General features: G+C 44.2%; 2 protein-coding genes across 3 annotated transcripts in view; both read right to left on the minus strand.

The window, feature by feature from the left end:
• The window catches only part of DCTN1 (dynactin subunit 1), a 30,741-nt gene extending 26,742 nt beyond the window's left edge, over positions 1-3,999 (minus strand). The window contains exon 1 of one of the 2 annotated variants that reach the window (XM_047854065.1): positions 3,901-3,999. The gene's annotated coding sequence lies outside the window, so the exon portion shown is untranslated. Of the gene's footprint in view, positions 1-3,768; positions 3,792-3,900 lie in introns of those variants that run through there. The other variant, XM_047854066.1, reaches the window with a different exon arrangement.
• Positions 4,000-10,304: 6,305 nt separating this feature from the next.
• LOC125162481 (retinol dehydrogenase 12-like) lies at positions 10,305-15,447 on the minus strand. The gene is made up of 6 exons (XM_047853563.1): positions 15,270-15,447; positions 14,891-15,130; positions 14,538-14,627; positions 11,188-11,376; positions 10,613-10,719; positions 10,305-10,493 (listed from the first exon to the last, which is right to left on the minus strand). Exons 1-6 carry the CDS (start codon positions 15,445-15,447, stop codon positions 10,305-10,307), a joined length of 993 nt encoding a protein of 330 aa, XP_047709519.1.
• Between the last annotated feature and the right edge of the window lie 125 nt (positions 15,448-15,572).

The raw sequence follows: 15,572 nt of genomic DNA on the forward strand, positions 1-15,572 counted from the left end.
CTTCTGAGCACAGCACTATAGACCATTAAAAACCTGGCCTCATTACATCTAGCCTCATCAATAACCTCTCCTTTGATCCCAAAGTTCGTATATTCCAGCTACCCGGATCTACTTACCTTCCCCCCTTTGCCTCTATAAATGCTGCAAATGTCACCAAGGCCATTCTCTTTTCTCATCATTAAGGCTCAGCTCTATTATCATCTCTTTCCTGAAGACTCCCAATGTCTCCATGTAGAGCTAGCCATTCCCCCCTGTGCCCTCACACAGCACTTTGGACAGATCTCTATTACAACACCACGTTTTTATCAAAATATTGTCTCTCTTATCCCATCATGAATTCCTCCAGGGAAGGGAGTTTTTATTCATCTCAGTATCCTAAGCACTGAGCACAGAAGACATTTAATGTTAAATAGAAGCCTGTACCAATACCAGGCTCTAGGGATATAAGCTGGCTCTGTCAACTTTCCCAGAGTAGCTTACCCTAAAAAGACACCCACCATGGAGGAAATTAACAGTCATGCACACACGAACCCCAGCAGATGTACTCTTTCCTCTCCAGATAGGAGCCTAAGAAACTAAAAATGTAGGGACAGCCCCAGGTCCTATGGAATTTGGCAATGACACTAATTCTCAATCTCACATGCTTCCACAGTAGGAGGACCACAGAGAGACCTCTAGGCTCTGGTGCAAGTGCAGATCTGGGAAAACAGCTTGAGTGAGGCTCTGCGGGTGACAAAGGTCTAGTATTTGCTTAAGAGAAACCCTCAGGGGATATGTAGGAGCTTCAAGAGGTCAGAATGGACACTCAATTTGGCCATCAGCCAAGTGCTACTGGTACTAGCCTGAACTTCAAAAAAAAAAAAAAAATGATATAAAGCCAAATCCAGAGTCTCTAGGATGGCAAGGACCCTAAGGCAGATTTCAATCAGTCAACTGCTCAGCACTTACCTCCTCAGGGATGTGGATCCAGTTCTCATTTCCCTTGGTATGGGACAGACACCCAAGTCCCCACAGTACCACCAGTAGCTGTAGACAGGCCAAGCAACCTGGGAATCCTCTACTACAATCCCTCTCAACCCATAACTCCAGGCAGCCACTAGCAATGACAGAGAAGGTAGAGTAAAACATAGAGTGGCAGTTGTCAATGGTAGTATGAGTCTCCTGAGTCTTGAATTCTCTGTAACAACTTCTTCTCCTTTGTATCCTCATGTCAGTCAGGCCCAACTTAACCAATTCTTCCTTAGTATTGCCTCCTGCATCCTTCTTTTCTCCTCCATTACCATTGTCACCACTTTGGTCACCATTTAATAGCTTTGAGAATTAAGGCAAGGCATTTTCCCCCTTTGGCGCCTCATCTGTAAAGCAGGATAACAGCTGCTCTGCCCACCTCACAGGACTATTAAATAAAATGGGATCATGCCGGTGGAAGGTTCTGTAATCTGTAAAATCTTATACACAAATATAAGGCATTCCTCTATCATCAACATAAATCCTCTACTATTAGGATGTGAAGTATATTTGGCTCCCTGCCTCTCTCCTTCTCCATTTCCAACCACATCATATATCACAGTAACACGATGATGCACTCTAAAATATTTTGTCCATATACTCACCTGCCCCAAATCTTTCACTGACATACCATTTCTTACTTAACCAAACAATCCTGGCTCTGACATATGCAGCGTCATCTCTGCACCACTGGCAGCTGCTTAGGATGCTTTCCCTAGTCTTGCAAGCCCCACCCAGCCTTCAAAGGCTAGCCAAAACCTCACTAGACTCCATGCAGAAAGACTAAATTTAAAAGAGGGATTTGAGGGGCACCTGGGTGGCTCAGTCGGTTGAGCGTCCAACTTCGGCTCAGGTCATGATCTCGCGGTTCGTGAGCTCGAGCCCCGCATCGGGCTCTGTGCTACCAAACAGCTCAGAGCCTGGAGCCTGCTTTGGATTCTGGGTCTCCCTCTCTCTCTCCCCCTCCCCTACTCATGCTCTGTCTCTCTCTGTCTCTCAAAAATAAATAAATGTTAAAAAAAAAAATAAAAGAGGGATTTGAAACAATGACATGGAAGAATTAAGGATAATTCAGCAGAGAAAATTTGGGAGGACAACCATCATCTAATACTTTAAGAGTAACCTTTTTAAAGGGGGACTGTATACTTTTTTTCTGTTCAATTCTAAAAAATAACCTAGTACCAACAGGATGGAAGTTGCAGAGATGTATTTCAGTTAGTTGAAAAAGTTCCTTATTAAGCTATCTCAGGATGAAATGTAGTAAATTCCCCATTATTAGAAAATGTTCAAGTCCAAACTGGCCATTTGGGAAGGATATTTTAGAGGGACTTCAACTATCACAAAGGTTACTGAACTTGAATCACAAGCATTTTAGATCTGAAAGGAACCTTACTGCTCTTCTAGTCCAGCCTCCTATTTTACAGATCTGGACAGATGAAGGGGCTCATTCAAGGCAGCAAAGTTTATGTTACAAAGCAGGAAGCAGAACATGGTCTCTAAATTTCAATCCAGTGATCAACACCCTTTCTATTGAAAGTGTGGTCCATAGAGCAGCAGCAGCAGCAGCATCACCTGGGAACTTGTTAGAAATGCAGAAACAGGGGCACCTGGGTGGCTCAGTCGGTTAAGTGTGGGACCTTCAATCATGACTCAGGTCATGATCTCATGGTTCAGTCTGTGAGATCCAGCCCCAAGTCAGGCTCTGTGCTGACAGTGTGGAGCCCGCTCGAGATTCTCTCTCCCTCTCTCCTTGCTCCTCCCCTGCTTGTGCGTGCTTAATAATAATAATCATAATCATAATAATCATAATCATAATGGAACGAAAAGAAAGAAACGGAGAGCCCCCCGGAATCTGTTTTTAACAAGACCTGCAAGTCTATGAGCCATTAAAGTTTGAAAAGCACTGACCTACACAGTCCCTTCCAAACCCTGATTTTCTAATTCTGGAACTGCACTTCCTAAACTATCCCAGATGTTAAACAGAGTCAGCACCCAAGAAAAACAGCATTTCCCATTCAAATCTGGGAAAGTCGCCATACCATACTTTCAGTGATCTTGTTAGCACACTGAAGGCTCTGAAATATTCCAGAGAAAACTTTAACCATGAAGTTTCAAAACATATTTGAGCACATAATGCCCTAAAAAGAAAAACGTTATAGTAATTTCCTTTAATATCCCAGTGGCTGAGGCTTTGGCAGTACACCGGGTAAAGAATGTCTATCTTGACCTCATCGCTCTTTGACTCTCAGTACCTTAAGCATACTGGATTAGTAAGTGGTCAACATGGGCTTGCTGTTCTCATCACTGCAATACATGAGGGGAAGCTTCTAAATCATTGCCTCTTTAAAAACGGCGGAGTTCCTGTGTGTGATTTACCTGTAGTTCTGCCTAAAGACAAGAGGAATGTGCAAGATGACTTCTCAAGAGTCATGCAGCCAGTTAAGGCGGACCCCAGCAGTGGGAGGCACAGACACAACAAACCCATATCCACGCCCCCACGTTTCAGTCCTCTACGGTTTTTTTGTTTTTCTTTTGACACAAACTTCTCAACCATGTGCCCACAAGGAAACCTGTAGCTCGGAATGGGCTCAGGGGTGCCTCAGACACTCCCAGGAAAGGAGGGGGGCCCTCGCCGTTGCGGAGGAATTAGGAGGCGCCACCACTCCGACCCCGGGAGAACACCACCAGACTGAAGAGTGCAGGTGGGTCGGGCAGGCCCAGACTCAGGCAGGCGCCCACCCCGCCGCGGCCCATCCCTACCGTCCCCGCTCCGCACACCGGGTTCCATGCCGCGCCCCAGTCCAGCACCCGGCCCCCCGTCCACCGCCGGGAACCTAGCGAACACGCGGGGGGCTGCGGCGGAGACGGTTGGCAGGGTGGCCGCCTCCGTACCTGTCCTGTCAGGGGCTCCGCGCCCGGCTCCGGCCCCACCACTGGCGACCGACGCCCAAGTCCTTGCCGGGCGCGCCCCGCCCGCCCCGCCCGCGTGGGCTGCCCGACGCGCCGCCCGACCCCTCGAGGCCCGCCCCACACCCTCTCGCCCCAGAGGCCCAGAGTCGCTCGGGGTTCAGGGAACACGCTACTCTTCCCCGAAAACCAGCCAGGGTTAAAAACTGCGCGCTGAGCGCAGCCGAGGAGACCTTGGTCAGGCACAAAGCTGGACACCTGGAGCGAAATATGCGCGTGCGCACTGTGCCTGGGAAGCCAACGAGGACCACAGGAGAAAGGAGCCTCTAAGCCTGCGCCCTCTGCCGGCCGAGGGGAGACAGCGCACCGGGACTGGACTCGTTGCCCTAGGCAAATGGCTCCCGAGGGGTCATTCGCTAAGCTTTTGAGTGCTAAACTGCTAATTAAAACGTTAGTGGCAAGCCATATCTCCTCAGTTAGCTTGAGGAAAAAAATAAATTTTGCTGCTACTCAGTGTTATCCATATGGGGATACAGGCATTCTTATGCCCTTGTTTTTTTTTTCCCCACAAGTTTATTCATTTATTCTGAGAGAGAGAGAGAGAGAGAGAGAGAGATCTCGAGCTGAGGAAGGGGCAGAGAGAGAGAGGGAGAAGATAACAAGCAGGCTCATGAAACGAACCTCGAGACCACGACCTGAGCCGAAACGAAGAATCAGACGCTCAACTGAACCAACAGGCACCCCCCTCGTGCCCTTATGATGGGAATGTAAAATAATACCAATGTACATAATGGCATTTTGGTTCTTTTAATTTAGAAAGAAAAAAAATTAAAAGGACAAACTCCTTGACCCAATGTAGCCACTTTTTTTTTAAAGCATTACTTTAAAAAAAATTTGTTGTTGTTGTTGTTGTTAATGTTTATTTTTGAGAGAAAGAGAGAGCGCAAGACGGAGAGGGGCAGATAGAGAGGGAGACACAGAATCCGAAGCAGAGTCTGAGCTGTCAGCACAGAGCCCTAAGAGGGGATGGAACCCACAAACCGGGAGATCATGACCTGAGCCGAAGTCAGAAGCTTAACGGACTGAACCACCCAGGTGCCTCCAATGTAACCACTTCTAATAGTGTAGCCAAAGAAATGAAATAATAGGACAAGTGTTCAAAGATACTTGTTCAAGGATGTTGGGAGAGCCAGGATTTGATAGATGGAGGGTTTGAATTCTAACTGCAATTTGTGGGCTGTGTGAGATCTTAGGTGAGTTACTTAACTCCTTCCATGTCCCTGTTTCCTCACTTGTAAAATGAGAATGTTAATAATAGTATCTATATTATTAGGTTAAATTATTAACATGTTAAAAGATTAAATGAATCCATGTAAAAAGCCTGAATGATAACTATTGTTTCATTTATCTCAGTTAATCTAAGAGTGAAAACAACCTGGGGTGCCTGGCTGTCTCAGTAGAGCACTTGATTTGTGGTCTCAGGGTCATGTGTTTACACCCCACATTGGGGTGTAAAGATCAAATCAATATAAACAGTATGCACTGAAAAACCTCCCTTCAAACTTAGTTCTCATCCACTCCTTCCCCCTGCCCACTACAGGTAACCCTTGTTTTTATAGTTTCTTGCTTATCCATTAAATGTTTTATGCAAATACAAACAAATAAGAATACATAGTCTTACTCCTCCCATTTCTTATGCAAAAGGTAGCATGCTATATATACTTGTACCTTGGTTTCTTTACCTAATATATCCTGGAGATCTTTCTAAATCAGTAAATAGAGATCTTCCTTATTCATTTTTTTCAGCTGCATAGTACTCTATTGCCTGGATATACATAATTTATGAACCAGCCTCTTCTGGGGGGGATACTTTATTTCCAGTCTTTTGCCAGTTGCAAACAAGGCTACAGTGAATCACCTTGTACACATGACACTCCGTATGTGAGTAGGTATATACAGATAGGATAAATCTGGATCAAATAATAAGTGCGTCTGTAATTTTAGTAGAAATGGCCTCCATTCCCTTCAATTAAAGAGAAATGGCATATGAAAATAAATTTAAAAGGCACTGTATGCACATACTTTTTCTTGTGGTAACACATACATAAATTTTACCCTTTTAACCATTTTTTTTTGAGAGAGAGAGAGAGAGAGAGAGAGAGTACAAGTGGAGGAGGGGCAGAGGGAGACAGAATCTTAAGCAGACTCTGTGCTCCTCGTGGAGCCTGATGAGGAGCTGGATCTCACAACCATGAGATCATGACCTGAGCTGAAATGAAGAGTCGGATGCTCATTTTAGCCATTTTTAAGCATACAGTTCAATGGAACTAAGTATACTTACATTATTCTGCAACTGTAGGAGCCAAGGGCAGTCTACCCCAAAATGTGTCACTTTGGCATGCAGCTTATTTCAAGCTAAAAATAACCAAGGCCCAAAAGAGGAAGAAACTTTCACCTCCCACCTAACTGCTTAAAAGAACTTAAATAGAGGACCCTCTTCAGGAAGAGAGCTCTCACCATAGATAACTACATTATAATATTAACTAGGGGTGGTAAATAGGGAGGAACCTAGCACTGCCTGTTTGATCAAAGTCTCTTCTATGTCCCTTATCTCTCTCTCTTTTTTTTTTTAATGTTTATTTATTTTGAGGGAGAGATGCAGAGTGTGAGTACGGGGGAGGGGCAGAGAGAGAGGGAGACTCAGAATTTTTCTCCTATTAATCTGTCCCACGTCAATTTAATTCTTAGATCATCTAGAATACTTTTGAAGTGTAAAGGAAAACCACCACAACCATCACCACTATCCAAACTCAGAAGTAAAAATGAAGAAACAGGACCAAATCAAACTCAAAAGCTTCTGCACAACAAAAGAAATAATTAACAAAATGAAATGGCAGCCTACAGAATGGGAGAAAATTTTTGCAAACCATATATCGAATAAAGGGTTAATATCCAAAATATACGAAGAACTAACACAACAACAAAAACAATATGATTGAAGAATTTCCAGAAGAACTAAATAGAAAATTTTCCAGAGAGGGCAATAAAAATGACCAACAGGCACATGAAAAGTTGTTCCAAATCACTAATCACCAGGGAAATAAAAATAAAAACCACAATGAGGTATCACTTCTTATCTGTTAAAGAAAATGCTATCATTAAGAAGACAAGAGACAATAGGTGCTGGTGAGGATGAGGTGAAAATGGAAGCCTTATAAAACCTGTTGGGGGGAATGTAAATTAGTCTAACCACGGTGAAAACAATATGGAGTTTCCTTAAAAAATTAAAAACAGATCTACTGTATGGTCCAGCAATTCTACTTCTGAGTATATACCCAAAGAAAATGAAAACAGGTTTTCAACAAGATATATGTACACCCATGTTTATCCCAACATTACTCACAATAGCCAAAATAATATGGAAACACCCAAACATCTATCAATGGATGAATGGATTACTATACGTATGTATGTGTATATATATATATATATATATATATACATATATATATGTATGTATTATACATATACAGATATGTGTAGGTATATATCTAGATAGATAGATAGATAATTAAATATTATTGAGCCATGAGAAAAAAGGGATCTCTTGCCATTTGTGGCAACACGGATGGACCTTAAGTACATTATGCTGAGATAAGTCAGATGAAGAAAGACAAATATAGTATGATATCATTTATATGGACAATCTAAAGAAGTCAAACTTGTGAAAAAAACAAAGTAAAATGGTGGTTACTACAAGATGGAGGATAGGAAGGATAAGATCAATGGTGTTTAAGGATATAAACTTGTAACGAGTAGAAAACAAGTCATAGAAGTCTGATGCATGGTGTGATGGACATAGACAATAATACTGTACTGTAATGATGTGATAAATATTGCTTCAATGGCAGTCATATTACATATATAAATGTATCAAAGTAACACACTGTACACGTTAAACTTATAAAATTTAACGTGTCAGATTTATCAAATAAATAAATAGAAATACAGGAGACATATATATCCTCAGATTCAGGAAACCCAAGGGATTCCCACCAGAACAAACAAAAAGAAATACACATCTGGATTAAAAGTAGTGAAACTGCAGAAAAGCAATGACAATAATAAAACCATAAAAGGAGCAACACAGAAAAGGCATTTCCTACAAAGTACTGTTAGATTAACATCTGATTTCTCATAGCAGCAATGAAAGCCAGGAGACAAAGAAATTATGCTCAGCGAGATAAAAGACAATACTTGTCGGCTTATAATTCCTTAGCCAGCAAAATGATCCCTCAAAAATGGTGAAATAAAGACATTTTCAAGCAAATAAAACTGAGACAGTTCTTTGGATCCCATATGAGCTTTTTATTGCTGCATAACCAATTACTACACTCAGCAGCTTGAAAGAACATGGGTACTGTCTGTTTCTGTGGATGAGGAGTCTGGGTACAGATTAGCTGGATCCTTTATTCAGGGTCTCACCAGGCGGAAATCACCATGTACTGCAGGGCTGCAATCTCATCTGGGCTCCGGGTGCTCTTTCAGACTCACTGGGTATTGGCAGAATTCAGTTCCCGAGGAATGGCCCTCTCCACAATGTGGCAATTTATTTCTTCATGGTAAACAGGAGAGTCTTTCTGGCTTCTGGGAAAACCTAAACACTTTTAGAGGGCTCACCTGATTAGGACAGGCCCACCCAATTTCAAATAGGCAGGTTGACATTTTTTGACTAACCACTAAAGGACATAAATAGATTGCATACTTTCAAAACAAGAGAGGGAATCCACAAATGGAAAAATCATTGCACTGTACTCTAAGAGGCTCCAACCAGCCTTCTTTCCCTCCCTCACTCAGGGTCATACTCAGATCACAGTCTGGTGGCCCTCTCAGCTTCTCCCAGCTTCCTTCCCATTTTCTCTTGCAGCCGTTTCCCATAATAGGTTTCTTGAACATTCAATCCTAACTTGGCAACTGCTTCTCAGATGACGTCCATGGATTAACACAAATCCCCAATTCATTGTATAAAATGAATACATCCATGACAGCAAAACCAGACAATGGCAATATAGGCAAAGAAAAGTACAGGCCAGGGGCACCTGGCTGGCTGAGCTGGAAGAGCGTGCAACTCTTCCTCTTGGAGCAGTGAGTTCAAGCCCAACGTTGAGTGCAGAGATTGCTTAAATAAAAGTTTAAGAAGAAAAGTATAGGTCAATCTCATTTATGAACACAGTACAAAGTGCTAAACAATAATGAGCATGTTCAATTTAGCAATGTCTATACAACACTGCGACCAGAAATGCTAGGTGGGGCTTACTGGGTTTACTTCAGAAATACAGGGTCGGTTTAACGCTAGAATATCTATGAGGGTCTCCTAGAAAAAGAAACAAAAATTAGAATACTTGAAAAGGAAGAAGTAAAACTTATTTTTCCTAGATGGGGTGATTTTCTATGTAGAAAAACCAAAAGCACCTACAGAGAACTCATTAAAATTAGACAACTTTCCAAGTCGTTTGATAGACAATCAGCACACAAAGGTTAAAGAGCCCCATTTACAATAGTGTCAAAATTAAGGTACCTGAATTAAATATAGTAAAACTGGTGCAAGATCTTTATGGATAAAATTATTGAAAATTTGGTAAAGATATTAAAGAGAGTTAAATAGATAGGAGTATACTTGTCCAAGGTTAGGAAAACTGGACATCATAGATGGAACGCAACCACAGAAAGTATTCATGTATGTGTGTGAAATTTGAAGAGCCAATCCCCAAATTTATACAGATGAACCAAGACCTGAGGGAAAAAACAATTGGCTCCCACCACTAGAATTCACTGATCTGAATGCTTGGCTCATCACCCAGGAGCAGCTGGTTTAACAGAAATGTGGAATGATCATCTGCAGGCTCAGTTACAGTACCAGTTGAGAGACAACACTCTGTGAAGTCAGACTGCTATCCTACAGGATGTGGTATATGCTTTAATCAAGATGGCATTGTGTGGTGCTGTCTCCCCCAGAGTCAGCAAGTACATGGGTAGAAACTAAGAGGTACAGGTGGAAGTTTCCCTTCTTCCAGCACCCCTAATCCCCACTGGAAGGAGTTTTACCCACCCCCCCCCACCCCCGGTCACCACAACGTGGGACTCTGTAGATTTGGAGATCCCAGTATCCAAGAAATGAACACTTCCATTAGAGAACTGGCAATAAAGTAGAAGCTAAAACTGTCCCCTGGCTAATCTGAGCTCTCATGCCACTGAGGCAACAGGAAAAGGACGTGATTGCTACACTAGACAAGGTGATTGATGCTTGGAGCCAACAAACAAAAGGCATGGTCAGAGTAGGGGCTGGGAATCAGGGAGGATGGCAAAGTTAGGGCTGGGGGCACGGGGGATCAGTCCATCTTGTCCAGGTTTGTTAGCTGGACCGTGGCATTCCAGAGCCTTTGGGCCACTTGAGGATCCTGAGCAGCTTTCGCGGGAAGAATTATCCTACAGGAACTGCTAAAATATTTTCCAGAAATGCCATCCAGCTCCTTTGCCAAGCTCAGGTAGAGGACTGGGACTGCACCTTGTCTGACATCCTGTAGAGACATGGGGGAAGAGAAGGAGTCATGCCAAGCTGACTTTAGCCTACTGGGGACACACAGAAGCAGAGCCCTGCCCCACCCTCTTCAGGCTAGCCATCTCCTCCCCTACGCACCTTACAGAAGAAGCTGAAGAGCCAAAAGAGGAAGCGGTATGACCAAGAAAAATGCTTCATGATACTTGTGTACACTATACCCGGTTCCACAGAGTTCACAGTCACACCTGAAAGGATGAGACACAAGTAGAGCATGGGAAGAAAGAGTTAAGTGCAGTTCTCCAGTATGCAATAATGCAAAGATCCTACCAGGTCTGTGGGCAGACGTAACCAGAGGCTTGGGGTGGTGTCCAGGAAGTCAGTCCTCTGGAACTTACACAAATGGTAGTGTTCAAGCCAGTAAGGAGACATAAGTATTTGAAAGCATTGGGTGAACTTTAGGAGGAACATAATGGATGGTGTTGATATTGGAAAATACTGAGAGGAAAGGGATGTTAGGAGTGATAAGAGAGTTGGAAAGATTGAAAGGGAGATGTGAAGACAGGCTTGAGTGAAATACAGGCTGCATAGATGAAAAATGGCAGAGATTAACAGCTGGGTTGGGGGACACTAGCCAGAACATATTGGGATGAGATGTGGACTGTTGGGAGGTGGTGTTGGGAATGGAGGAATAAGGGGGTTTCACAGGCAATTACCTGTCCCTTGAAGTCTCCGGGCAAGCTCCCCAGTGAAGGAGGTCAAGAGCAGTTTGCTGCAGTCATAATTCTGGTTAAAGATCAAGGGTTTACCAGCCCCTGTCAGATGTTCCTCATCAACATACCCATGTGCATGCCGAAAGGAAGACACATTCACCACCCGGGCTGACCCTGCCCGCTGTAGGGCCCCTGGGTAGAAAGAGAACCACACTCATTCGATCCATGTTCTGGAGTGAACTCCCATGCCCACTCCCCATCCTACCTCTCCAGGTGACTCCAAGAGAGCAGGGACCATCCAGGATTTTCAGGATAGGGTCACTGCCCACCCCCCACATTCCCCAGGCTAGGCACAGGACAGCTTAATGTGAACTGAGACTCATTTTCATTAGCTACTTTCCTAATGTTTTTCCTCCTCTTTCATTGTAGAGTTTGGACTTTTGCCTTGTTTTTCTTCCACTTGCCAGCTGGAGCTAATTTAATGGATCCTTATTTATGTTTTACCTCATTGGTGGCCAAGAGGGAAAAGGAGAGACTGGAGACATCATGTAACCTGTCTTTCACATATTTGTCACCCAAATGTTCGTTAGGTCTCTGGATCGTGGCAGACACCAAGATAGGTGCTAAGGACATAAGGGTGCTAGGTTGAGTGGGGAAAGAAATGTGTATAGAGACACTTGGGAAAGTGTTAAAAAAACAAACAAACCACTATCTTCCAAAGTAAAAAAATAAATAAATAAATACAATAAATAGTACAAATTAAATCTTAAAAAAAAAAGTGGGTGGGGGGCACCTGAGTGGCTCAGTCAGTTGAGTGTCCCACTCTTGATTTCAGCTCAGGTCATGATCTCATGGTTCATGAGATCGAGCCCCACATCAGGCTCTGCACTGACAGAACGGAGTCTGCTTGGGATTGTCTCTCTCCCTCTCTCTCTGCCTCTCCCCCTTTCAAAATAAATACATAAACATTAAAAAAATGTTAAGTGCCTTACTATATATATATATATATATACATATATATACATATATATATATATATATATAGTCTGGATTCTATAAAATACTAAAAATAGTAGTTGTCACATATGAGTTTACAGTGTTCAAAATGCTAAAACTATTTTGAGCCCTACATTTAAATTAAGAATCACAAATGAAAAATTGAGCAGGTGGTATTTAGCCAAAATTTTGCTGGAAAAAGAATTATTCTTAAAGAGAACAGACCCCAAACTTTTAGGCATAGTGACATAAAGACTAAAGGGGCTCACAGCCTAACTGGAGACCGATCATCCTGGAACAATGTCAATGCAGGAACAGAGATGTGTACAAGGGCTAAGGGAGCCCCATAAATGGGAGGCTGCTGGGGGAGGTGAAGGACAAGATTCACAGCACAGGCAGTATCTGTGCTCAGTCTTGGTGGATGAACTAAATAAAGTTAGGGTAAAAGAGTGGGAGAGGACAGTGCAGATAGAGGCAACTACATGTGCAAAAAGCACAGCTGGAGGGGGGAAAAAAGTGCGGACCAAGAGCTACAGATTGTCTGCTAGAGAGAAAAGTGTGGATTAAGGAAGAGCAAAAGGCGAGGCTCTCAGTCTGCAGGGGGTCTGTAAGTGGAGATAAGGGGTTTAGAGTCTCTCCTGTAAAGGATAGAGCTGGGGCGCCTGGGTGGCTCGGTCGGTCAAGCGGCCGACTTCGGCTTAGGTCATGACCTCGCGGTCTGTGAGTTCGAGCCCTGCGTCGGGCTCTGTGGTGACAGCTCAGAGCCTGGAGCCTATTTCAGATTCTGTGTCTCCCTCTCTCTCTGATCCTCCCCCGTTCATCTTCTGTCTTTCTCTGTCTCAAAAATAAATAAACGTTAAAAAAATTTAAAAAAAAAAAAAAAGGATAGAGCACCTTCCTTCCAAGGATTTTAAGCAAGTAATATGGTGAAAAGTGATTTCTACACGTGGCAAGAAGAAGAATAGATAAGAGAAGAAGAAGAGAAAAGACAGTTTAAGAACCTACTACTAAGCAAGGTGCAGCCAGGGTGTTAGAATTTTTGCAAAGGAGACAAAACATTCCTACTTGCAAACCCATGCAGTTTTGCCTTGCGCTTGTTTTGCCTTGCGCTTTCCATTTGTGGCTAATTTAATCAGCCACTAAAGAGCCCATGAGATCCTGGCAACACAGATTGCCTCCCAAGAGGCAAACGGGTAGCTGATTTTCAAGGAGAAGAGGAGAGGGTTTTTTGTTTTTTGTTTTTTTTTAATTTTTTTTAATGTTTATTCAGTTTTTGAGAGAGAGACAGAGAGACAGAGAGTGAGTGGGGGAGGGCAGAGAGAGAGGGAGACACAGAATCCAAAGCAGGGTCCAGGCTCTGAACTCCCAGCTGCCAGCACAGAGCCCAAAGCAAGTCTTGAACTCACAAACAGAGTGATCAAGACCTGAGCCAAAGTTGGCTGCTTAACCGACTGAGCCACCCAGGCGCCCCTGAGAGGAGAGTTTTTTTGTTTTGTTTTGTTTTTTAACGTTTATTTATTTTTGAGACAGAGAGAGACAGAGCATGAACGGGGGAGGGGCAGAGAGAGAGGGAGACACAGAATCGGAAACAGGCTCCAGGCTCTGAGCAGTCAGCACAGAGCCTGACTCGGGGCTCGAACTCACGGTCCGCGAGATCGTGACCCGGGCCGAAGTCGGACGCTTAACCGACTGAGCCACCCAGGCACCCCGAGAGGAGAGTTTTTGAAATGTCATCCCTTTTGTACGCTTTCAGTTTTATGTTTTGGACACATATTACCTAACCCCCAAAATTGATTTTATTTTAAAGAGGGTACAGTCCAGGAGAAAATGTTAGGAAGAAAGTGCCCACCACTCACTCTGCCCCAGCTTCCCCAGCAAGAACCCAAACCTCCTTAATTAGAAAAGATTAAAAAATCAGAAAGTCAAAGGACTTGGGTCCAAGACAGTGATGTGTTCTGTCTAGATTCCTGGGGGATATTGAGCTATTTGAGAGCAGGAAGTAGGCATTCTTGGTGTCTATATTCCTAGTGGTCTAGTGCCACCCTTAAGAAGCTCTTGTCGAGATGACTGACTCTACTGGTTTACCTAGAACTCAGAGCTGGGGGAAAGAGAGGTGGATCTTATATCCCCTTGCTGGTTATGTTTTGGCCTGACCGATTTTAGTACCAGCCTCCCAGTCCTGACTTAGGTCAGGCGGGTTGCCCTGCTGTGTGCATCAAAAAGCTTACTGTGTCATCACTCAGTGAGCAGCTGAGGCCAAGGGAAAGGAAGTAGCCATTGGAAACAGTAAGCTACGAAAATGCCAGGGGAATGAGAAGTGAGGGCAGCACAGAAGGTAGGCAGCCATCCTTCCTTACCTCGGAGTAGATTTGTAAGCAGAAAGGGCCCAACATAGTTGGTGGCAAAGGTGAGATCAAGGCCCTCTTGGGTAAGTGTCTTGGGAAGTCCTGGGAGGAAATGAGAACATAGGTAGTGGGTGATGGAGGGATACAGACCTAGGGCATGTATTGGCATTCAGTAGAAACTCCACAGGAATATGTACGTGCAAGGATGGGGGCTATTACTCAAGGTAGGCTTTTTAGGATCACGTACAAATTAAAGTTATTCAGCAGGGTGCACCAGTTAGGTTTGGGGGTGCCTGTTTTAGGGTCCCTGAACTGGAAAGGAGGCTCCTGCAATGTGTCTGGGGGCAGCAGTTCAAGGCATGTACCGCAGGTTCCAGCATTGTTAACCAGCAGATGTATCTCAGGACACTCCTGCAGAAGCCACCAGGAAAAGCTACGGATGGAGGCCATAGAGCTCAAGTCCACCTGGCCAAGCAGGAGGCAGTTGTTCTTCGAGGCTACTTGGATCTCAGCCAGGGCTTGCTGCCCACACTCCCAGTTACGGCAGGCAAGGATCACCCGGGCCCCACGGCGGGCCAGCTCCTGGGACACGGCCTTCCCAATACCTGTAGAATGGCAGTTTCAGAATAGGCTAGTCTGGGGTGTGACTAAAGTGCGTGCTGGCCCTCTGTCCAGCCTCACTGGGGCTACTGGGGGACTGGACTGAGACGCCAAATGAGGTGGCAGGATGAGAAGGGCACTCACCACTGTTGGCTCCAGTCACCACCGCTGTCTTCCCAGTCAAGTCTGTGGAGCAGTGCTGGAGGTCCCAAAGATGAGACTTATGCCAAGGCCACATACATAGTCTATGCAGGAGGACCAGAATGAGCAGGACGGAGCCAGGGCTCCAGACAAGGGTGCTGAGTAGAGACCACTGCAACATTGCAAAAACTTGCTGACCTGCTACCAGAAGTGTTGTGCCGAAGTGAAGGTAAGTTGGGGAGGAGCTAGTCAAAGCTGAGTGGGGTTGAGCAGTCAGGCTGGTGTGCTGTCCAGGACAAAAATTTA

This window comes from Prionailurus viverrinus, chromosome A3 (assembly GCF_022837055.1).
Source record: "Prionailurus viverrinus isolate Anna chromosome A3, UM_Priviv_1.0, whole genome shotgun sequence".
Lineage (NCBI taxonomy): Eukaryota > Metazoa > Chordata > Mammalia > Carnivora > Felidae > Prionailurus > Prionailurus viverrinus.

What these genes read in the sequence shown, in the direction of transcription:
- LOC125162481 (XM_047853563.1), bottom strand. Translation starts at nt 15,447, where the DNA reads ATGTTGCAGTGGTCTCTACTCAGCACCCTTGTCTGGAGCCCTGGCTCC. An exon ending in GGTGACTGGAGCCAACAGTG is followed by an intron (nt 15,131 to 15,269) that starts GTGAGTGCCCTT and finishes GCCATTCTACAG; the next exon opens with GTATTGGGAAGGCCGTGTCC. An exon ending in TCTTCAGCTTCTTCTGTAAG is followed by an intron (nt 10,494 to 10,612) that starts GTGCGTAGGGGA and finishes ATGTCTCTACAG; the next exon opens with GATGTCAGACAAGGTGCAGT.